The following is a 22,500-nucleotide window of genomic DNA, read 5'->3' on the forward strand; positions in this document are numbered from 1 at the left end:
CTCCGCATTCCCGTAACCCGAAAACGTCACCGCAGCCGTTCCATTCTCCACATCCACCTCCTCCAGTTCAGCCTCGTACCACCTACACACACGTTACATCACACCATTATACATCATATTCTCCACATCCACCTCCTCCTCCCCCCCCCCCCCCCCCCACCACCACCAAAAAACCGTTGTGGAATATTTACACACACACAGACACACAACGAAGCAGCCATGAACAACCACCACACTCAAACACACTGACTCACAGGCACGCGCAAGCACACACACCCACACACACAAAATCTACTTGTACACCAGAAACCACTTAAGCTACCGAGTGGCCAAGGTTGTTGAAGAAGTTTTGCAATGAATTCGCTGCATTCGCTCTAGATGTGACGTTAACATGTTTGATGTAGCTAATCCCATAACGGCTCTGGCTTGTCGGTCTGAAACATTTGGAGGTAGGAAGATTCCAATTGGCTTTCACCGAACAGCAGCACAGCTCATTAGCCTACCATGACATTAGCTGACTTTAAATTGTTGAAATCAGCTCTGGTTGACCAGGTCGCTTCGCTCCAGGCGAATTTGCTTTGGTCGTTTTATTCGCCAACCCTGCATAGAGAAATAATGACTTCTGTCGCTCCGGTAGTGTAGGTCGCTCCGGGTGTACACGTGCGGTCACTCACTCCCCACGCCCGCCATATACCACCCCATCCTACAGGGAGGTAAATACACACGCACACACAGGCACACACACTTACTGTCCGTCCTGGCTCCAGAGGGCCATGCACTTGTCCCCGACGCTCCAGCTGCATGTGTGTGTTTCGGTCTCGGAGCTCTGCGCACCCGAACCCCCCTCAGCCGGCTGCTGCGTCAGCAGGTCCTTAGTCAGCTCAATCACCTCACACACACACACACGCACGCATGCACACACACACACACACAAAACAAGAGGGTCAACAACAGACGTCAGGTGGTACAACCACAGCTAATGCCCATCAATTATTTAGCAATTGGAAATTGATGTACTTCTGCAATGAATGTGCTTCTTAGATAAAACACTAAAAACATTAATTTATCTGCACAATAGTGGCATTAGCTGTGATTGCAGCACCCTGACTTGTGCTACTACTAATACGTAATTGACCCACATATAAACACAGCCATCCAAAAAACGAGCACACCGAGTGAACCTGATAAGGCGTCAGTGAAGATGCGTTGCTCACCAAAATAAATCGGTTAATCACCGGTAAGTCACCCAGTGTGCTGTGATTTACCACTCCACAGTGGCATTACTTATGACTATGCATCGTTCACCTGGACACTGTCCGTGCATTAGGGACTCTATGAGCATTATACATGTATTACACTGGTGTGTGTGTGTGTGTGTGTGCGTGTGTGTGTTTCAGTAGGTCTTGGTTCTCCTGGCTTGTGGTGTGTGTGTGTGTGTGTGTGTGTGTGTGTGTGTGTGTGTGTGTGTGTGTGTGTGTGTGTGTGTGTGTGTGTGTGTGTGTGTGTGTGTTTGTGTGTGTGTACCTCTAAGTCCTTCTGTAGTTTCAATAGGTCTGCATTCCCCTGGCTTGTGGCGTGTGTGTGTGTGTGTGCGTGTGTACCTGTAAGTCCTTCTGTAGTTTCAGTAAGTCTTCATTCTCCTGGCTTGTGGTGTGTGTGTGTGTGTGTGTGTGTGTACCTGTAAGTCCTTCTGTAGTTTCAGTAAGTCTTCATTCTCCTGGTCGGTGCTGAGTGCCGCCTCCACCTGCTGTAGCTGGGCCTTGTAGCTACTCAGCTGTTTCAGCAGATCCTCAGACATCTAAAACACACACACACACACACACACACACACACACACACACACACACACACACACACACACACACACACACAGTCTTATAGCTTCCCAGCTGCTTCAACAGATCCTCACATACACACACCCATGTGCGTTTGTGTTTATTGAACATTAAACCCAAACTTCACCCATGCATGCCCTCCACATCACCAGGATCTCTGCAAACTACACCGTCAAATGTAGACTGAAACACCATGTAATTCAGACCCCTTCGCACACATATTAACAACAGTTGTTGTTGATGTTGACCACGTCACGCACACATGCATCCAGCAGCACCCAGGTACCTTACTGTGGGTACTGTAGGTCCAGGTCACAGACCTTTGTGGTCCAGGTACACTACCAGATGGTGCTTGATGACGTTTCGTCGGCGCTATGGCAACGACGAGACAAACCCCCCTCTCCCAACTTCTTAACCTCATTCTCCATACAAAACACATGCTAGGAAATGTAATCGATATATAGAAGAGTAAACGCTGACGCGTCTATTTTAAGCGTTTACGTGCCTGTGTCTCCTTCCATGCATACACCAATGCAATCCTCATCTGTGCTAAACTAGTACTAGCATTTAGCGGTACATCTGCCAAAGCGGCTCAAGAGGGCCTGAGTGTTACTTGACCTAACAGTTTAACTCCGGTGTTAACCAGTTTGTTTTTCATTGACAGAGGGGCCATGTCTCATATGCATTTCGCCAAGGCGCCAGAAGAGCAACACGGTGACTGCTAACAGGCCCCGGTGGCTCGATTCCCTGATTGACGCTCCCAACCCAGGACGCTCCCATTTCATCTCGCTCCCACTAGCCAGACTATCGGTACCACCGCCATATGACGGAGCCAGTTATCTTGTTGATGTTAGTTTTTTGTTTCTAACCCTAACCTTAACCCTAAACCTAACCCTAACACTAACCCTAAATTGCTTGTATGTGGCAGTATATGATAATACGTGAAATATAATCGGGTGGGACCGCACGTCCGGGAGTGATAGAAACACCTGGGACCGCACGTCCGGGAGCGATCTCAGTTGGGAGTCTCCATCCCCTTACCCGGTGGCTCTAGCCCACCGTTAACGAGAGGGTGCTAGCACCCCTTTACTCGACTGCGGCTAACACTATTAAATCTATGCTCTGTTTAGAGAGTAATGTTTCGTTCCTACTCACCTTTGCGCGTTTGAAAGATGGTAGTTAAATTATAAAGTATATTTATTCTTATACGGCCTTGGTTTCCCCCATAAACACTCCGTTTGAGGTAAAATAGCAACAGAGGTTTGTTTGTGGTCTGTGGATTGATTCCGTCAGTGTGGACTTCCGAGTGCGACTTGACATGAGAATTGGCGGTCTCGCCACCTGCTGGCGTGGAGTTGAACATTATACATTCTAGCAGCTACCTGAATTTGACTTTTGGTGGCACTTCTTTTCAGTCCACGTCCACGTGGATTAGGCCTATAATACAGGTAATAATAATACATAATTTGCACGAGTATGAGGAAGATGGTTCTCAAGGAATATTGTTCTCAATAGGCTACACTGGTAGTGATGGGCGTGTAAAATTATTAGGCACACAAGTTATTTGACCATATCGTCAGAGATTCTATGTATTATATAGGCCTATATCCAGTCTCTCTGATACCGTCCATGTTATGCATATTCTCCAACACCTATTGAATTTGAAGCATTCCAGGTCATGCACATTCATAAAAAAGAGGGGTGTGATCTATGGAGCCTAACGCAGGCAGGTGTGCAGAATTATAGGCAACTTCATTTTCCTCTGGGAAAATGGGCCACAGAATAGATCGAATGAACTCTGAAAAGTAAAAAGAAGCATAGCATCTTGTACAGCATAGATGAATAATTGTTGATACCGGTATCTCAGTTTTTTTTTTTTAATATAACAGATTTTATTATTACACACACAAACAAACCCAACAATCACCCATTAAACGACGTGAAAAAAAAACATGAACAAGGCAACAATTGAAAACAACCCATCAGAAACTCAAACTCGAAGGAGAGCTAGCTCTGTGAAACATGTGCGTCCGTGCGCTCGTGTGTGTCAGTGTTTTGCTTTGCGTTCATGCTCCAGCAGCCAGAGTTTGATTTGGTCGCCATGGCCACCCATGTAATGCCCCGCCCCTCCACCGCTCAGACACACACGATGGCACGGGATCAGCAGCGGCACCTGGAGACACACACACACACACACACACACACACACACACACACACACACACACACACACACACACACACACACACACACACACACACACACACACACACACACACACTTTGGTAGGTCCTCACAGCCATACTGTAAATATGCTCTTTTGTTGTTGATGAAAAAACTAAAAGTGTGAAAACATTTCTTTCCTGACTGGTTAGGGTTAGAGATTGTTTTGGCGAGGGCACAGTTTAGCATTCACTAGTTTTGAATGCTACTAAAAGGCATTGGAGTCAATGGATGGTCCACACAAAGACAGTAATTACTCACTCTCAAGTGTGTGTGTGTGTGTGTGTGTGTGTGTGTGTGTGTGTGTGTGTGTGTGTGTGTGTGTGTGTGTGTGTGTGTGTGTGTGTGTGTGCTTACTGGGTTCCTGCGCATGGCTCCTCCTGCAGCTCGTGCTGCTCTGGGTCGGCCGGCCAGGGATGCCAGCTGTGTGTACGTCACACACTCCCCCACACACACACTCTTCTGCAACACGCGCAACACACCCGCCGTCCACGAGCCTGCCACACAAAAACACACATAGGCTTACATATACTACAGTAAGGGGAGCACGTATGTGTGGTGTGTTTGCGTGTGTTTACTCCCTATAGTTAGGTTTCTTTATTAGTCTCCGCAAAGGAGAAATTTGCTTTGGAGACAGGGAGGTTGCAGCATCATAAAACGCATAAAACACATAGGACACATGACACCAACACAGAAAAACATTGCGTGTCTTTACTCTCTATAGAATAGGGTGTGGTGTATGGTGGACATAGGGTGTGTGTGTGTGTGTGTGTGTTTGTTTGTTTGTTTGTTTACCTCCACGTATGATATGGTGGCAGCCAGGTGGGCTTGGGGAGTGTGTGTGTGCGTGTGTGTTTGTGTTTACCTCCCTGTAGCATGGAGTGGTACTGTATGGCAGCTTGGAGTGTGTGTGAGTATGTGTGTGTGTATTTACCTCCCTGTAGGATGGGGTGGTGTATGGCGGGCGTGGGGAGTGTGTGAGTGCTGCTCGGGTCAGTAAAATAAGCCCTCAGCCACGACACACACTTCACACTCTCTGCAAAAAGCTCCTGATGCTCATCTGCACACACACAACCACACTCACAGTCGCCGCTGCACACACACACACACACACACACACTCACGCACAATCGTAGAAAAGGTTAAGTGTAGCATTTAAACATATCCATCACTAGATCACTAGTTCTGCAGTAGGCCTGTAGCTGCAGTATCACTTCTGTGTGAGAGACAGTGGCCTGTTGGAATGCCACAGCCTATGCGTGTGATACCTGTCCGTCTTGATTTGGATTGTGTGTATTCCTTCTTGACAGCCACTAATGTGAAGGTTTCCCACGGGACTCTTCAGAGACACCGTCTGCACACAGCAATGCTGCATCTGCATGCGTGCACACACACACACACACACACACACACACACACACACACGAGAGAGAGAGAAACACGCACGCACAATCTATAATGAATGATATGATGTGACGCGCTATAAAAACTTTTACAACTAGTTAATGTGCGTTGTGGCAAATAGAAATGACCATGCCACAAACGTAAATATAGCGAGTGCGAATACCTGAATATCGAGTTGCAACTCTGGCGAGTGGAGAACACTGAACAACTTTCATTAAGCACCGTAACAAGTGTTTTTCACGTGGGAGGCAGAGTCGCCTTCCATGAGCACCGACTGCGCCGAATTTTTGTGATACTTCCTGTTTATAGAAAAACCTTCAACCAATCGCTGGGCAGCCCTGTGACGTTTCTCAAGTCGGTGTACTGGACCAGAGCCAAACGGTGGACTGGACCAAGCGGACTACGAGGTCCAGGTCCAGGATCGATCGAGGTGACAGTCTGCATTTTTCCTCCTGTAGACCTAGCCCAGTGTTTCTCAAACTTTTTCAGACTGAGGCCCACTTTGTCCCCCCAAAAAATTATCGGGGACCACCTGTCATCTGAATTGGCAGTTGATGGATGCTAATTTGACACTGCTAATTTTTATGCAGATCACTTACTTTTTATTCACATTATAAGCCTGTCTTATTGTGTTGAAAACATGAAAATGTTACAAATATAGCCTACTGCTAGCTTATCTTGGAAAATTAGAAATCCCCTCGCGGACCACCTGAGCTCTGTCGCGGACCACTAGTGGTCCCCGGACCACACTTTGAGAATCACTGGGGTAGACCCATTATCTTAACCTGATTTACATCATCTAGGCTGCGTTCGGCTACGTCAAGCGGGGGCGTTTCCATGCCGGGCATTTGTCTACATTAGCTACATTTCAAAAGGGTTAATAATAACAAAGTGTGCCTTCTTTTCCTGCCAGTTACTTTTTCTGCGTTTTAGTTCTACGGAAACATAAAATACAGAAAAAAAAGGCCTACCAGCTTGCAAAAAAGGAAGAGGATAAAATTATAGGCAACAACGAGGCCTAAGATAAAATAGTTAGACCTATTGTCTCAGTGTCACAGAAAATTGTCTTTTGGTAGTTGTCGGACATGATAATTATCTTTTGACTTTTGGTTATTGATTCCAGGGGGAAATTAGGCCGTTGGCCCACACAATCTTTTCCTAGGCATTTCCCAGATCGAGGCTCACGTTGAAAATGTGCTCATTTGCACTGCCTATGTTAGTAAGCTATGTGTTTGGGAAACATTGCCGTTGTAGGTCTATGTGCGTTTTTTTAAATAGGCCCTATAGGCCTATATATATAGACAGTTTTTGGTGCGTTCGTCAGCAGAGGGATGCCACTTCGGCTGCAGAGGGGGTTGCGCTTGATGGGCAATAAAACCAAAGATTCTTTAGGAACAACCTGTAAAAACAGGAGAAACGTCCAAGTATGTTCAACTGCTGCAGAACGCACACTCTTTCGCCTGCCTGCTGTTTGGAATCCTGTGGGCCAGGGCGGCCAGGCACCGTACGTAACAAATGCAGCCCCGACATGGCATTCGATTTGGAATCTTTGTATTATTACGCATCACGATTTTTGTATAAATTGGAGCGCATCTGGCAAACCAGTCATTTTCAGAAAGTATCCCATGAGAGAAAGACGTCCCTCAGTCACTGGTTTTCGATAGCGCGTGAGAGTATTATTCGGCGATGAACGCCACTGGATCTGAGACCCTTTCACCTGCGTAAGAATTTAAATTATTTATTAGGTTATGTAGGCCTATTATTAGGCTATAAAGAGGGTAATTAATTATTTTGTAACACTTTACTTGACGCAGGTAGGCTTTCATACGCATGACATACCAATGTCATACCAATGTCATAATAATGTCATAACAGTGTCATAATGCTGTCATTCATGCGTCATAAACATTATGTCAATGTCATACAAATGTTTTGACTTAATCATTAGGGCTTAAGTTATATATATAGGGTAATTATATTAGGCTACTATTTTGTAACACTTTCCTTGACGCAGGTAGGCGTTCATACACATGATATACCAATGTCATAACAATGTCATAACAGTGTCATCATAATGCAGTCGTTCATGTGTCATAAACATTATGTCAATGTCATACACATTTTATGACAATCATTAGGGCAGGCGTCACCAACGTGGTGCCCCCGGGCGCCAGGTAGCCCTCCAGGAGCTTCTGATGTGCCCACCAAGAATGTTAGTAAACATTGACGACTACAAGATTGTAGTCACAGTTAATGTTTTTCTTATTTTAAATATGAGATTATTTCTTTATAACCTGTAAGCAAATTATCATTCAATCATACTGTGATTTGGGAATAATGTCAAGACATCAGTTGAGGATTTTGAACAAATAAGTAGCCCTCGGGTAGCTCTCAGTAGCTCTCGAGTAGCCCTTGGTAGCCCTCGAGTAGCCCTCAGTAGCCCTCAGACCTAGAAAGGTTGGGGACCCCTGCATTAGGGCTTAAATGACATTTATAGGGTAATTATTGATATTAGGCCACAATTAATTCGTAACACTTTCCTTGAAGCAGGTATAGGCTTTCATACGCATGACATACCAATGTCATAACAATGTCATAACAATTCATGTGTCATAAACATTATGTCAATGTCATGCAAATTTTATGATTTAATCATTAGGACCTAAGTGACATTCAGTTATGGCAAAGACAGCACTATGTCAACCTTTCATGACCATAACACATTTATGACACTGACACCATGTTTATGACTCACTAATGACTGTGTAATGACACTGTTTTGACACTGTTATATCATCCATGTGTAACACCAGCGTCAAGTTAAGTGTTACCAATTATTTTGAAGTCTTCTTCTGACGTCCATATGCTTATTGTTGTTGTTTTAATGCTGACACTTTTCAATGGTCCCTTAGGCTGAGTAAAAGACTAAGGCCTATTACACACAATTATTTATTAATGAGCTATTTCGACTACCAACAAAACATTTACAAATATTTGTTAATGAGTAAGAACCAATTGGCTGAACAGCAGAGTGGGAAACTGTTGGCGAGTGGGCAAGTTGTGTGTTTGCCTATTGGACTCTCATATCCAGTGGTTTAATTTATTTAGTTTATAACTCTTTCAAAGGACGGCAAAGGGTCCCCAAAAGACTGGTCCTCAAGGTGTTACCGTTTTAACACAGAGAGCTCAACTTAACATGTCTGTCATATATCTATCTATTCACAGGGTTCACGCAGAGTCGGGGGACAGGTACCAGACAGATGAGGTAAGCTTGCTTTCCCTTTCATTGGTATTAGGCCTATGTGCCTGTCATCGTGTGAAATTGTATTCACGTAACATGCACAAGGTCGTGCCTATTAATCAGTGTGAACAAAACATAGTTAAACATCTGGATACCTCCTAAAGCTTGGACCCTAATAGAGACTCTTTTCCTTCTTTAGTACCAGTTGAAATGGATGCAACTTCAACATATTGGAGACAATCCCATATATTGTGAGCTGTGAGTGAACGTTTTGTCTTTTTAACACTCAGACCTTTTCATTTGTTTGTCAGTGTATTATTCTTAGTCTCTTGTACTGACCTGTACTTTGCCTCTTTGGTTGTCTCCTCCCCAGGGATCATTGCGCCAGGTGCAGGAGTGTCGCCATCGAGGTGTGTGGCCAGGCCGCGTGCCGGTGGAGGAACTGCCTGGTGGATACAAGAGATGGTGGACTCCGCTGGGGCCTGATTGCCCGCACGAATGGAGTGAGTAGCAGGATGCTTAGAAGTTGTTGCATTACATAAAACAGCTACTCCGTTGTGATTTCTAACTGCAGTAGGCCTACATAGTCTAATGTTTTGCTTATCACACACCCCTCCAATTAAAATGACACCCAACCCCCCATCCCATCTTGTTCTATATTTCAGGAGGTCAGTCGTGAGGAGATCCCCATGCTAATATTTGGAAGATGTGACGACACAGACGCCAATGACAGGAAAAGGTCTCAGCTGACCGAGCTTCTCGTTAGTGGCAGGTTTGAGGTATTGAAAATCATAGCTGCTCTCTGTCAAATTATACATGAACAGCATAGGTCTATGTCACACAACACAGCTCGTTCAGGTGTACATATCCTCTAGTCTACCTGCATTATTACAACTGTTGAAGGAGCACGTCTAAGAGCCAATGGTCTAGGGCTATACAATCATGATATAAGTATACAATTACATTGTAATTATGATCAGCTCCACAGTTCTCTTACTGAGAATGGCCAGAAGAGGTGTTAATTACGGGTAAAGAAAGTAATAACCCCTGCCATAGTTTTCTGAGTTCACTGAGAAACTGGTATACAGTACCTGTCTTGAGTAATCCTTATAGGATCAGCTGATTTGGAGCTGGTTGGAACAAATTTGTGGCAGGGCTTTCACTTCACATTCAATTTCTGTTTGTTTTGTAGGAAGCTCTGCGCTTCGCAAAGCAGGTGGGCCTTGAGCATCGCTCTCTCCTTCTCTCAGGCACTGTTGTGCAAGCACATGAAGGCCCATTTAACGGGTAAGAAAATGTTGTTTGGTCTTTGCGCAAAGAACTGACGTCAGAAACATGAATGTTTACTGCTATTAATTTTGTTCACTCTTTGATAACTTTTTTCAAAAAAGATACAATGATTGCCAATTGGCAAATTGGTGCAAGGAAGTGCTCCGGAGGGAGAGGGAGATGGCCTCCATGAGACGCAGGTTTCAGCGCTGCCTGGTGGAGGAGAGGGGTGGTGCAGCTGGACTCACCTGGAGCCTGATTGCCCCCACCTGTGATGAGAATGGAGTGAGTAGTAGGACTCTATAGAAGCGTTTGCATTGGCAACTGTAGTACTACTTGTTGTAAAAAATGTGGTGTCAATGTTTCAGAGTAAACTTGTATAAATCCAGATAGAGTATTAACAACACTGTGGAGAGGCAAATTACTCTAACATGGAGTCAAATGTCAGGGTAAAATTCTACCGGTGGCCAGTGTAATTTCAACTCTACAACTCTTGGAATGCTAACACTATATTGAGTAGAATTGACAACAAAAATGTTACACTGTCCAAAGAGTAAGAAAAAGAACACTAGTTTTGAATGGGACCAAATGGCATCCGATTCAAGTTAATTTCAACACTTTAAGAGTTTTTTTTACTGCGCATGATATTGTGTGTATGATATTATGCTATACAAATATAGTTATTATTATTGTTATTATGATGATGATGATGATGATGATGATGATTATTATTATTTTAGCATTGGTATTCATTCTGTGCAATCTTGGACAATGTGTTCAGTGTCACTAATCATTTGCGATGTGGATCCACACAGGGCCCTGAATGTAAGGACTGGGGGGACCCCAGACTGGGCGATGGGATGGCCCAGGCAATACAGGTCAATACAGGTCAGGTCTACTCCGATCGCTGGCAACATCTGGCCATGATCACAGTCCACTCCTCTCGCTTTCGCCAAGAGGGCATCCCAAGGATGATAGACATTCTGGGTAAGATTTTGTCTGACAGGTTACATCTTCAACCTTCAAGATGAGATAGTTAACACAATGTAGTAGCCTATTTGCAGGCAGTGCTTTTGTTTTGTCTGTGTTTATAATGACACATAGGATATAATGTTTTCCCAAAGTTATAAAGTAATATATGTATATGTATATTAATAATAAATGGGCCTATAAGCATCACACTGCAGAAAAAGTAGTCATCTTTTCAGTTCAAATATTAATAAAGCCAATTAGTCAGTTTATCAGTGCTTCGCTCAATTTTCAGCCATCCAGCCATGACAGGCCATTTTCAATACAATGATATTAAGACCCAGCCTTTCCGCACAGTATTGCCTGGACCATCCCATCGCCCTGGCCTGTGCGGGGCAGGATCATGGCCAGATGTTGCCGCCGGTTGGAGCAGGCCTGAGCGCACAGTACTGCCTGGACCATCCCATCACCATCAGGCCTACTCCGATCTGGCCATGATTCCGGTCCACTCCTCTCGCTATCGCCAAGAGGGCACTGCAAGGCTGTTAGACATTCTGGGTAAGAATTTGTCTGACAAGTTACATCTTCAACCTTCAAGATAGAGATAGATAACACAATGTAGTAGCCTATTTGCTGGCAGTGCTTTTGTTTTGTCTGATGTGTTTACAATGACACATAGGAGATAATGTTTTCCTAAAGTGATAAAGTAATATGTATATTAATAATAAATGGGCCTATAAGCATCCCACTTTTCAGTTCAAATATTAATGAAGCCAATTAGTCAATTTATCAGTGCTTCACTCAATTTTCAGCCATCCAACCATGACAGGCCAATTTCAATACAATGATATTGATTTATCCCCCTCTGCCACCTGTCTCTGCACAGACTCCATTGGACAGCCTCACGCTGCCCACTTCTGCCAACTGGTGGCACGGCTGGAGCTGGACCGCCTCCGGCGTAATTGGGCCAAGGAGTTGGTGCGATGGTTTAAAATCCTGGTGCGTAAGGAGAAGAGACGCCACCGGATTAAAACGCAGCCTCTCTGCCCTCCCCACACAGGCCAGGGCGATACGCCCCTCTCGCCTCTACCATCTCAGCCCCTGCGAGCTCAGGCCTGTAACACGGATGAGAAGATGACGCCCCAGTCTCCATGCTCGCAGCCCACTATCTCGCCCCTAGCGATACCCCCCTTATGCGCTCAGGTGGAGATGAAGCCCCAACCTCCATGCCCTACCTTGAACATCAAAGGAAAGGAGAAGCCACCCAAGAAGGTTTGCATTTAGAATAGTAGTGTACCAGGCTGTCCTGGATATTATATTGTAACAACAAAGGCTCATAGGAGTGTAGTGTATGGCCAATCTCACATACTAGTAGTAGCAGTTCAGATTGATTTCTCAGAGGTGCGCTTGAATGCATCAAATAGTTTTGCATGCTACTGGATAAGGCTACATCCAATCACACCCCACATTCTGATAATGAATGTTTTGTGACACAAACTGAAGTGCTCGCTCACTCGCATCATCATGTTAAACATGTTGACATGCCCTGCTTCAGTTGAGATGTTGAGTAACGTAACTACCGGTATGTATGGGGAAGGTTGAAAAGTCGGAGGTAGACTCCTTGGCTGTACGGTACTAACTTGGTTTAAAATGTTGGGGATTAAGTAATTGAGCTCAGGCTAGTATTTTTTGCATAACCTGATGTAATTTCTGAAAGTGACAGACACTGACTCTGACTTTTTTCTTTTTCCTTTTTCTCTCAGAAATTTTGGCACAGATTTTGCTGTGTCTGGAAAGTGGAGGACTAAACTTGCAACCTCCTGAGCGTTGGCCATGGGGAAACCTGGAATTGGACATCTGCAATGAGCAATATAATGCATTTTATTTTTGTCATATAATATATTTCATTTTTTGACAAATACGTTTCTGGTGTGTTTTTTATGGCACTTAAATGCCCTGATGGAATGCCATGAAGGAAAAATAAACATGTCACCCAGCTGATGGTGTTACATGTGGTCTTTCTCTTACATCAAATCATTATGGTCAGTGCCTTCATATGCACAGTACAGGTCATACAAGGAAATTTAAATTGTGTGACATGTGGTCTCACCCATATCAGGTTTAGAGATTGTTATGTACTCTCACTGGGAGGATCAAGCTTTGAAATGTTAGTTTAGAGCGCATCCTCAACCCTTGTGTGTGGCATATTTCACTCAGGGCCCCAGGAAAAACACTGCCAGGGCCCCCCATACAGCCTGCCAGTTGGAACAATAAGACAGTAAATAATAGTAGTATTTTTTTTAAATCCAACAAATGTATAAACCCACTGAATACATATGAGGAGGAAGATATTTACACTATGATGCAACTGTGGCATGATAGATGCCTATGCCTTTAAAGGTACACTGTGCAGGAAATGGTCAAAAAAGGCACTGCAACTATGCTGTTCATTGAAACTGGGCTGCCTATTGCCAAATTTGATATTTACATGAAAGTTTATTAAGTAATAAACAAATCTTTCCTAGTATGGTCCAAGTAGAGTCATATTTGCAGCTAAAAATGGCTATTTTTGGAAATTCAAAATGGCGGACTACGGAGAAGATCCCCCTTATCATGTATGAAAAGTGCAATTTTTCCAGTCATAATGAATACTTAGAATTTGATGGTGGTGGTAAGTATTCATGAAGGTAAAAAAAGGTAACATTAGTGAATGGGCAGCATGAATTCTGGAAATAAACCACTAAAAATCTCAAACAGTGTGCCTTTAAACAAGCGCCTTTAAACAATTTGCAGGTGCATCAGGTGACCAGTGCGCACCAATTGGCAGCCTTTTGAAGTCTATTTAACCCATTTTAATCTGCCTATGTTTATAGACTATCTTTTTAACATCAAACTTTATTTATCTGAATGAGTTATGAACAAAATTAATTGCATTTCAAATTTCAATCTAAACGTTGGTATTGTAATATTACCTTGTGACATCAGTACACAACTAAAGACCACTTAGAGTAGCGTTTCTCAACGGGGGTGCTACAGCCCCCCAGGGGGCGTTGGGGAGCTCCAGGGGGGCGTTGAGAAGGATACAGCTGAGTGGGGGCGGGGCTTAGTTCCCATTGGGGAGCATTAGCCTATTTCATTTTTCAATACTAAGGGGGGCGGTGGCAGGCTTATGGTGAGGTCAAGGGGGCGTTGGGAAGCTTATGATGAGACCAAGGGGACGTCTGTTCAAAAAAGGTTGAGAACCACTGACTTAAAGGATGGTTTGAATGTTTGCCAATATGCATTCAAGCCCACACATTGATCTGGTATATTTTTGTAAAGTCGAATCACAGAAACGAGTTATTGCCTCTTTTTGGTGATAGTTGAAGTGCACATATCCATGATATTTTCTATACAAAACATGTCAAATGAAATCAGTGCATACATATGAGACATTTGCACGCTATGCCAACAGGCTGTGTCAGATCATGTGAAATGACCGTTTTCGGGAGTATGCGTGCACTGTGGGAAAATAGTTTTGGTAGCTCCAAGGCCTCCAAACAGCTGCAGCTGCAGGCAGCATTCTGTCTGTGTGAGGGATTGGCCTGCCTGCCTGTCTCTCTGTGTGTTTTGCTGCTTTTGAGTGTGTGGGTTGTGTGTTTTAAAAACTGGGAGTATCATAGCATACATCTACGCACGCGCACACACACACACACACACACACACACACACACACACACACACACACACACACACACACACACACACACACACAGAAAAGATCTCTCTCTCTCTCTCTCTCTCTCTGAAACACAGACAAACAGAGACACGCATAAGAGCAAACATTGACCAGATCATTGCAGTACAGCACACTGTCTGGCATATGTGGATCTCAACATGAGATGGAACCACAAATTGTCCATTACAAGACCAAAACAACAAGAAGCATACAAACTCAATGCAGTATTGAGTAAGATAGCGGACTGGTTAGATAATTCTTGTTTGACACTTAATACGTCAAAAACAGTTTGCATGTATTTCACTATACGCAAAAAGACCACTCAAGAGCCGGACATATTTTTTAAGGGAGAAAGGCTCAAGGTAGTAGAGGATTTTAAATACTTAGGGGTCTTTGTTTACTCCCATTTAAAAAACAATAAAAAGGTCAATGGTCGAGTTAAAATGATCCTCGTACATTTTAAGATAATAAGGAATCAGTTGACCACAGAGGCAGCGAAACTTTACTTCCACTCAATGATTTTAATTCACATCTCATATTGCTTGACCACCTGGTCCATAGCAAATACAACTGCCCTGTCACTGATTCTGAAAATCCTATAAAAGGGCTCTTAAAATTCTTGACAAAAAATCCAATATATGCCATCACTGTCCCATCATACAGAAGTATGGTTTATTTAGTCTGGACAATTGTATTTATTTTTCAAACTGCTGTTTATTTTTTAAAATTGTAAATGATCTCGCTCCCCCTCCCCTTAAGAAATTTGTGAGTCTGAGTATAAAACAAAAGCATCATCTAGAAGGGACTCAAGTGTGTTTAGAAGTAATTTTGGTCAAAGTGCCTGTTCTGTAAAAACAACAGGGCTATGGAACAGTATTCCTGTAGGTATTAGGCAAAGCAACACACTCAGTAGTTTTAAATCAAGTCTCAAGAAATGGTTAAAAACAAGGCAGCAATGTGAACATTTTTAGTCATTTATCTTATGTTTGGTGTTTTATGATTACTTTATCATACATCTTGGTTTTTTTTGTTTCTTTGGTGTATCTCTTTTAACTAGATATGCCTTCTTGGCCATGCAATATTGTGGGCCTATATTTGCACAGTGGACACCTTTTTGTCAGGACTGACAGACGAGGACCCAAGAACGCAATTTCAAGTTCAAGAATTTATTCAGAGTTCAGGGAAAGGGGGTTGAGAGATGAGTCCGGGAATCCGAAAACCTGTGTGTGTGTGTGTGTGTGTGTGTCCCAGTAGGTGAGTGGCGGCTCGGGTAGATGGTGGTGGAGGGAAAAAGTTCACTCGCCACGGCGCTGGAAGACCTGGGGAAGCAGACGCATAACAGGACAGAATGAGGCGGCAAAAGTACAGTTCAGGGGTATTCAAAGCTCGTAGTAGTAAGACGGAACCCACACAGCAGAGGACTCCGATGCGGAGCCGTGTTCAAGTCACCACATCCGTGTCACTGTCACATTCCTTTGGGTTCCACTTGGTGGATCAGGGTCGCCACCGTGCGCCGCTCCAAATTCTACCGTCAAAACGCGGACCATAATCGCATCCATATCTGATTCACAAACGCGGACGCGCTGTAAAATCTAACGGACGTTGGTACAGTTTTTGTTGGGGCAGACACGACCGAACAGCGCTCTCCAGTAAGTATTGATTTATTTATATTAGGTGATACACAAAGGTACAAAAAGTATATCTGAAGCTTTTATACTATCAATGCTTATTGATATTTCGTAGGATTTTGTTTTATGACTTTAAAAGTGTATGTTAACCCTAGTTGTTTTCAAAACGAGACAGCTAGTTCATTCATTCAAAGACATGGAGAACTACATTGGCTATTGTAGTATTTCCTAAATGCTGTTAAAATATGATGCCATCCGATACATGGAGGAAGTACAGTTGAATAAAAAGTATCTACATTGTACCCATTTTAACAGCCTTGTTTACGTTAGCTTGCTAGCCAGCTACTAGCAAACCGGTTGACTGAAGCAAACTTGTGTAAAGTTAAACGTAGGTCTAAGTGTTCAAATACTCTTATGAAACGGCTATATTGGTCTGAATTTGGCTCGTGGTACACTTTTACACGGATTGGTGATGCTCTCAGGTTTGGCACCAACTGTGTTTTTAACGGTACAAATCCTAAAGCGGTGGCATCATGTTCTCCTCACGTTAACGAAATCCAGGCTAATTATTAGCAAGGAGGTCTACATAAGCAATTAATGGATGGCCATGAACTGCGCCCTCGTCCCATATGCTGTCCATCATTGGTGAATGAGTGAAGTAGCTGGGCTCGTAGTTTGATACAGATGTCCGTGGTTGGGATACAAATATCTGAATTTGTTCTTAATCTTGTGCAACAGTAAACAGGTGGAATTACCTCTGGGTCGGACAGGGCTAGCCAGCTGTAATCCACCCTGCTACGGTGATGCCCGCCTGCCTCCCGGCTTTTACGACCAAGAGTAAGTAGGACATTGTACATCAGAGGCGATTCCTCTTTGAGTACAAGGGAGGCGCCGCCTCCTGTACAAAATCACGGAGAATAGTATGTAAACAAATGCTTTACACGACTTAATAACATTGCTATTTCAGACCCAGCTCCATAGATGCATGTGCTCAACTTAGAGATGAAACCAAATTGTAATAATAAGATCCCGAGGCTCGCTCGAGTTTTTTTTCCGCTCATGACAACGCAAACGAGTCGAGTCTCAATGGGCTTCAATGGCATGTGGGACTGTACTCTTTTTCAATGGCAAAATGCTAAACGGTCATTGGCTATTGCCGTGACATTTTTTTAATTTTGAGACTGAGCCTCACTGGGAGTGAATGGAGAAGAGAGAGGAGGGGGGAGGGACCGGAGACTGGAGCTCCGACTTGTGATTGGGTGAACCCCGTGTCAGTAGGCTACAGTAGTTGATTTCATTTCGAAATGCGGATATGTTATTAATTTGACTGAGAAGTTTCGTCGTGGTAACCAGTGGGGAAGCTATTCATTGTGTTGTACTCCAGTTTTGTGTACATATTCTTGTAAACCTAGTGTTGCGAATAAAGTCTTAATAGTGGCACGTCCTTATCCTTTTTAATCTCCCAATTCAAAAGTTGAGGTTGCCTATACTTTTCGTTAGGGCTAGCTTGCAAGAAAGAGAGCTATGCAAAATCTCAAGCATTGTGGATTAAATTCTGGCGAATTCCAGTCGTCCTTATGAGGAGAAAGTGAATATCAAGGAGCAGAGCAGAGCACTGCCTAATATTGACTTGGTGAAAAAGGTAGGGAAGAACAACCATTTCTTTTGAGCTTTCGTGGTGTCTGATCAACTGGTTAACTGCCAAGTCCCGTGAGTGGCGAGTCCTTGTTTCCTACTGTGTTGGCAATGTCTGGTAAATAATTAAAGATTTTGCGACCTCTAGTGGTAAGTTAAGCCGTGAACCCAGTAATGAACAAAGACAACGAAGGCAAACTCAATCACATCATTATGTGGCGGAGGTAGGCCTAATGAAAAATATAATACTAATAATAAAAACATTTCCCTATGAATAGGCTACAAGGGGGATAATGATTCATGATTAACAATTTTGTTTCAACAAGAGTCCTTTAGTGTGTAAGTCCATATGTGGCTCAGGACCAATGTAAGATGTGTGTCAAAATTGACACCCCCCCCACCCCCCACCCCCTTTTTTTTTGCGTTCTGGACATATTGTAATTGAACAGCCTCCCCTGTTTGACAGACTACCAGCCGCCACTGTTGTACATCTTATAATATTCAACATCATTACTGTCACGGGATAGAGATGTGAAAGAGCGTTGTCCATTCCATATGCAATGCAATGTCTGATTGTCATCTTACGAAATTTAAATGAAAGCTCTAAGTTTAGCTCTGTTGCCTTTTCAGATCGGAGCGCTGATGTGATGTTTCCCCGTCGACTGATAAGGGAAGGAAGAGAAGGCAGCCACGACACGCGATTGTTCAACATGACAGTGAGACAGAAAAATAACGTCAAGATAAATAAAAAATCATGATGAGTGAAGTTCTTCGTCAGGTTGTGTTTTTTTCGGGTTCTTATTTAAACGGTGTCTAGGCCAGGTCTGTGTTATCTGTAGAATTACATCTAAATGCTGTTTGAAACGGTTAACTGCTTTAATGTTCGTTTATTGGGATTATAGCATAATAAGAAAGTAACTTTATGAGCACGGATCCAAAATGGTCCCGGCCCGGAACATCTATGAGTCCGGAATGGGTCCGTAACTGATAAAAAGTAGTGGAACCGTGACGGATGCAATAAATGGACACGGAATGAGTCCGAATCGGATGTCGCGCCTCCGAACCGGGCTCACTGCGGAGGTACGCTTCTGCACGCGGATCCGTTGCGGGTGACAAACGGGTCCCTTTTGAGTCCGCACCACGCCTCCGCGTCGGATGATAGGCGGCGTGCAAGTGGACGCCGATACGGCCCCGTTTACCGGATCCGTTCCGGAGGATGACCTCCGGATGGTGGACTCCGGGGCGGATCCATTACGGTGTACTTTTGCTGTGTGGGAAGGCAGTTCAGATTTACCGGGGCTAGAGATCAAAGTAGAGGTAGGTCCGGGTCAAAGATCAGGAGTCAGAGTTGAGAGCAGACAGGCAGACAGGATTCTGATGCAGGCTTGCAGACGATCTGACAAGTGTGAACTGGAAAACAGGGCTTTATACTCATGAACGGCCATCCGGGTACTTTGCTCCTAAATGTGCGTTACGCCCCTTTATGGGTGAAAACAAACCGAATGTCTCATCAACTTACATGCTACATCGGCTACCCTAAATGAACACAGTACATGCTTCAGTCACGGCCGTTTGGCAATATTATTTGAACAGCCGGCAACACAACACGTTTTCGGCATGTTGCGCGTGAACAACGCTTGTCCACAGGTCCTTATCTTTCGTTTATTAAACCCCAACACCACCAATTGACTTGCATTGCCTGTTTTCCCCCACAAATGGGCGTAACGCACATGGAAAACGTCACGCCGTTCATGAGTATATACAGGGCATGATGAGTGGTGAATGCATTGCAGCTGGTAGGTTAACGAGGGTAGGGCAGAGCAGAGCCAGGTGACTATACTCATGAACGGCGTGACGTTTTCCATGTGCGTTACGCCCATTTATGGGGGAAAACAACCCATACAAGTCAATTGGTAATGTTGGGGTTCAATAAACGAAAGATACGGACCTGTAGACAAGCGCTGTTCACGCGCAACATGCCGAAAACGTGTTGTGTTGCCGGCTGTTCAAATAATATAGCCAAACAGCCGTGGCTGAAGCATGGAATCTGTTCATTTAGGTTAGCCGATGTAGCATGTAAGTCAATGAGACATTCGGTTTGTTTTCACCCATAAAGGGGCGTAACGCAAATTTAAGAGCAAAGTACCCGGATGGCCGTTCATGAGTATATGTCTGTGTCAAATTTTCAAAATGACACATTCTTACACAGCCACAACCAGTAGATAAGACTCTGCATACCTAAGACTTCTAGTTGGGTGGTATTACTGTAGCCTATCTGCAATATTTAGGGCTAGGCCATTGAGTGATTTAAAGATTATCAGAAGAATTTTCCCTCTCATGCACGCTCCTTGCACCGTGAATCACAGTTCCAAACGGTAGCTCAACAGATAGTTCTTCATGAGTTTTTAAAATCTGATCTGTCCTTCTCAAGCAAACATAAAAATAACAATTAAAACTTCCCCCTGTCCCAAGTCATGCCGATGGGAATCTCGCAACAAGGTGCGTGCTCCATGTCACACTTGACAAATGACAGTATCCGCATGGGCACCAAAGTCACCCCTGCTCATTCCGAGCAGTATGTTCCAATAACAATAGCAAAGTAACACAGTTTCCAATCATTAAAATCAGTAATTGAGAAGTTGGAAGGCCCGTATTCTCACAGCACAATTACAGCATCACCAAAATATGGATAAACATCCCCTGCATATGGGCTAACCTCGACTATCAATGCAATGGTGACTCGCCATATAATTTTCAGCCGATTTGCCTGTTCGCTTTTCCAATGCAAGGCCGAAGCACGTTTCATTCCCTCGCAACTTCTAAACGCTGGCAGGCATCTATATAATTTTGACTGTTCTGATGGTAGTGTATTAGTAGGCCTAAGCTATAGTAACAATCCCTCTTTAGCACTCTGTCCTGATCTTTTTTTTCTGATATGTTTGGAAAGAAATTGCATGTTTTCCACAGTAGACTGATTACGCGTTGTATTCCATCTGTATTTTGACTCCCCTTTCTGTTATCTTGATACCTCAAGCTTTTGTTATTCTGATGGACACCTTGCATGAAGTGGTCAACACCAGCAAAAGTGAAAGTATTGTGCGTCGCAGCACTGCCTCACAAAATCTTAGCCACCATTTGTCTGTGTTAAACATTTCACGGATATCCACAACCTAATAGTGAACCATTTTAATCGTCTTTCATTGCAACACTTTTACCAAAGTTCACCAGCTTACAAAATTATGTCAGTTATGCTGACAAAATGTTATGGAGTCAGGTTTTTATCTATGTTTCCTACTAAGTGCTCCACAATTACCTTTCACAATGTTTCCTCATTGCGAGCATTTTAAGGATTTTTTTTGAAAACAGGATTTGGATAAATGAATCCATGCCTTATTACCTGTAGAGTTCACTATAACAATAGGCTACTTGTTATGGGTCTTTCCCCCAATGGTCACTGCAGGCACGTGCAACTAATCCACATCACAGTAGGGGTGCATCCCAATATGTGTCCTTGCCTCCTCCACTTGTGCTTGTCTCCTCGCCCCGCCTCCTGGCCCCTCCTCCGTGGAGAAAACGGTAAAGTTTCCCAGCTGTCATCCTCGCCACAACAACTTTTGAGGGACTGTTTTTCATTCACTACAACAATTGCAAATGAGAAAAAGACTCTACAATTGAGCTTTTGCAAGATATTGAAATATAATGCTGTTGTCAGTGATGTCATCATGACGAGAAGCAAGTGGAGGAGGCAAGTGGAGGAGGCAAGGTCACATATTGGGATGCACCCTAGGCCTACTTAGGTCAAATTATGCCCGTGAGATTTAGAACTGAGTTTAAAACTCTTCTGATAGTTTTAAACAAGTCACTATGGCTTAGGCCCTAAATATGTTGTAGGCCTATGTATTTGCTATTGTGGACCTATATATTTTCTATTGTAATATTCTATTCTATTCTATTCTACACTGTGTGCAGAATTATTAGGCAAACGTGTTTTTTGACCATATTGTCCATTTTATGCGTATTTTCCGCCACCAAACTGTATGAACATGAAAACCTATTGGATTTAAGCATTCCAGATCATGCATATGTGTATAATAAGATGGGGGTGTGATCAAAGGAGCCCAACACCCAATATCAGGTGTGCATAATTATTAGGCAACTTTGCTTTCTTCTGGGAAAATGGGTCACAAAATAGATCTAACAAACTCTGAAAAGTCTATAAACAATTTTGAAGTCTTCCAGAGGGATGTGGCTCTCTTGAAATTGGCAAGACGTTGGTCACGTTAGCACAGAAGTATCAAATGCACCGTTACAAAGTCATCAGTCTCACATGGAATGTCACTGCCAAAAATTGAGAAGAATTTAAGGTGAAACTACAAGAAAAATATTACCCTGCAGTGCTATCATATTCCAGAATGCAAACTTACATCAGGTGTCCAGAAGAACAGGTTGTTGAGCACTCAGAGACATAGCCAAAGTAAGAAGGGATGACACCAGACAACCATTTAACAAGTTAATTAAGTCAAGGCTGGGTCAAGAAATACCCTAGGACAGAGTTTTTAAAGGTATTATGGACTGGTG

The 22,500-nt window shown here is 43.6% G+C and overlaps 3 protein-coding genes and 1 long non-coding RNA gene across 4 annotated transcripts in view; 2 read left to right on the forward strand and 2 right to left on the reverse strand.

Moving 5' to 3' along the window:
- Window positions 1–3,146, reverse strand: part of LOC134441608 (survival of motor neuron-related-splicing factor 30-like) — a 5,800-nt gene extending 2,654 nt beyond the window's left edge. The window contains exons 1-4 of the mRNA XM_063191987.1: window positions 2,991–3,146; window positions 1,678–1,798; window positions 750–891; window positions 1–82 (exon numbers count right to left, since the gene is read on the reverse strand). The exon at window positions 1–82 is cut by the window's left edge and continues 77 nt beyond it. Of these exons, the coding sequence (XP_063048057.1) occupies window positions 1–82; window positions 750–891; window positions 1,678–1,798 (345 nt within the window). The 5' untranslated portion in view covers window positions 2,991–3,146. The remainder of the gene's footprint in view (window positions 83–749; window positions 892–1,677; window positions 1,799–2,990) is intronic.
- A 566-nt stretch (window positions 3,147–3,712) lies between these two features.
- On the reverse strand, window positions 3,713–5,762 carry LOC134440909 (methylated-DNA--protein-cysteine methyltransferase-like). Its single transcript, XM_063191063.1, has 5 exons — window positions 5,626–5,762; window positions 5,327–5,433; window positions 4,993–5,150; window positions 4,416–4,555; window positions 3,713–4,008 (listed from the first exon to the last, which is right to left on the reverse strand). The coding sequence occupies exons 2-5, from the start codon at window positions 5,431–5,433 to the stop codon at window positions 3,883–3,885; spliced, it is 531 nt and encodes a 176-aa protein (XP_063047133.1). The 5' UTR covers window positions 5,626–5,762; the 3' UTR covers window positions 3,713–3,882.
- A 1,328-nt stretch (window positions 5,763–7,090) lies between these two features.
- On the forward strand, window positions 7,091–12,942 carry LOC134440957 (uncharacterized). The gene is made up of 11 exons (XM_063191115.1): window positions 7,091–7,183; window positions 8,688–8,727; window positions 8,903–8,961; window positions 9,077–9,206; window positions 9,369–9,482; window positions 9,896–9,990; window positions 10,095–10,257; window positions 10,788–10,959; window positions 11,299–11,499; window positions 11,828–12,213; window positions 12,705–12,942. The coding sequence occupies exons 1-11, from the start codon at window positions 7,149–7,151 to the stop codon at window positions 12,747–12,749; spliced, it is 1,440 nt and encodes a 479-aa protein (XP_063047185.1). The 5' UTR covers window positions 7,091–7,148; the 3' UTR covers window positions 12,750–12,942.
- Window positions 12,943–16,117: 3,175 nt separating this feature from the next.
- On the forward strand, window positions 16,118–18,651 carry LOC134441324 (uncharacterized). The gene is made up of 3 exons (XR_010033139.1): window positions 16,118–16,308; window positions 17,026–17,124; window positions 18,553–18,651. It is a non-coding gene; the product is annotated as an uncharacterized LOC134441324 (long non-coding RNA).
- Window positions 18,652–22,500: the final 3,849 nt, after the last annotated feature.

Source organism: Engraulis encrasicolus, chromosome 24, assembly GCF_034702125.1.
Source record: "Engraulis encrasicolus isolate BLACKSEA-1 chromosome 24, IST_EnEncr_1.0, whole genome shotgun sequence".
NCBI classification, from domain to species: Eukaryota; Metazoa; Chordata; class Actinopteri; order Clupeiformes; family Engraulidae; genus Engraulis; species Engraulis encrasicolus.

Excerpts from the sequence above, each read along its gene's own strand:
- LOC134440909 (XM_063191063.1), bottom strand. The coding sequence starts at position 5,433 with ATGCAGCATTGCTGTGTGCAGACGGTGTCTCTGAAGAGTCCCGTGGGA. Across the intron at positions 5,151-5,326 it reads ATCCAAATCAAGACGGACAG|CGGCGACTGTGAGTGTGGTT; the intron begins GTATCACACGCA and ends GTGTGTGTGCAG. Across the intron at positions 4,556-4,992 it reads CCACCCCATCCTACAGGGAG|GCTCGTGGACGGCGGGTGTG; the intron begins GTAAATACACAC and ends TTTGTGTGGCAG.
- LOC134440957 (XM_063191115.1), top strand. The coding sequence starts at position 7,149 with ATGAACGCCACTGGATCTGAGACCCTTTCACCTGC. Across the intron at positions 11,500-11,827 it reads AAGGCTGTTAGACATTCTGG|ACTCCATTGGACAGCCTCAC; the intron begins GTAAGAATTTGT and ends GTCTCTGCACAG. Across the intron at positions 12,214-12,704 it reads AGGAGAAGCCACCCAAGAAG|AAATTTTGGCACAGATTTTG; the intron begins GTTTGCATTTAG and ends TTTTTCTCTCAG.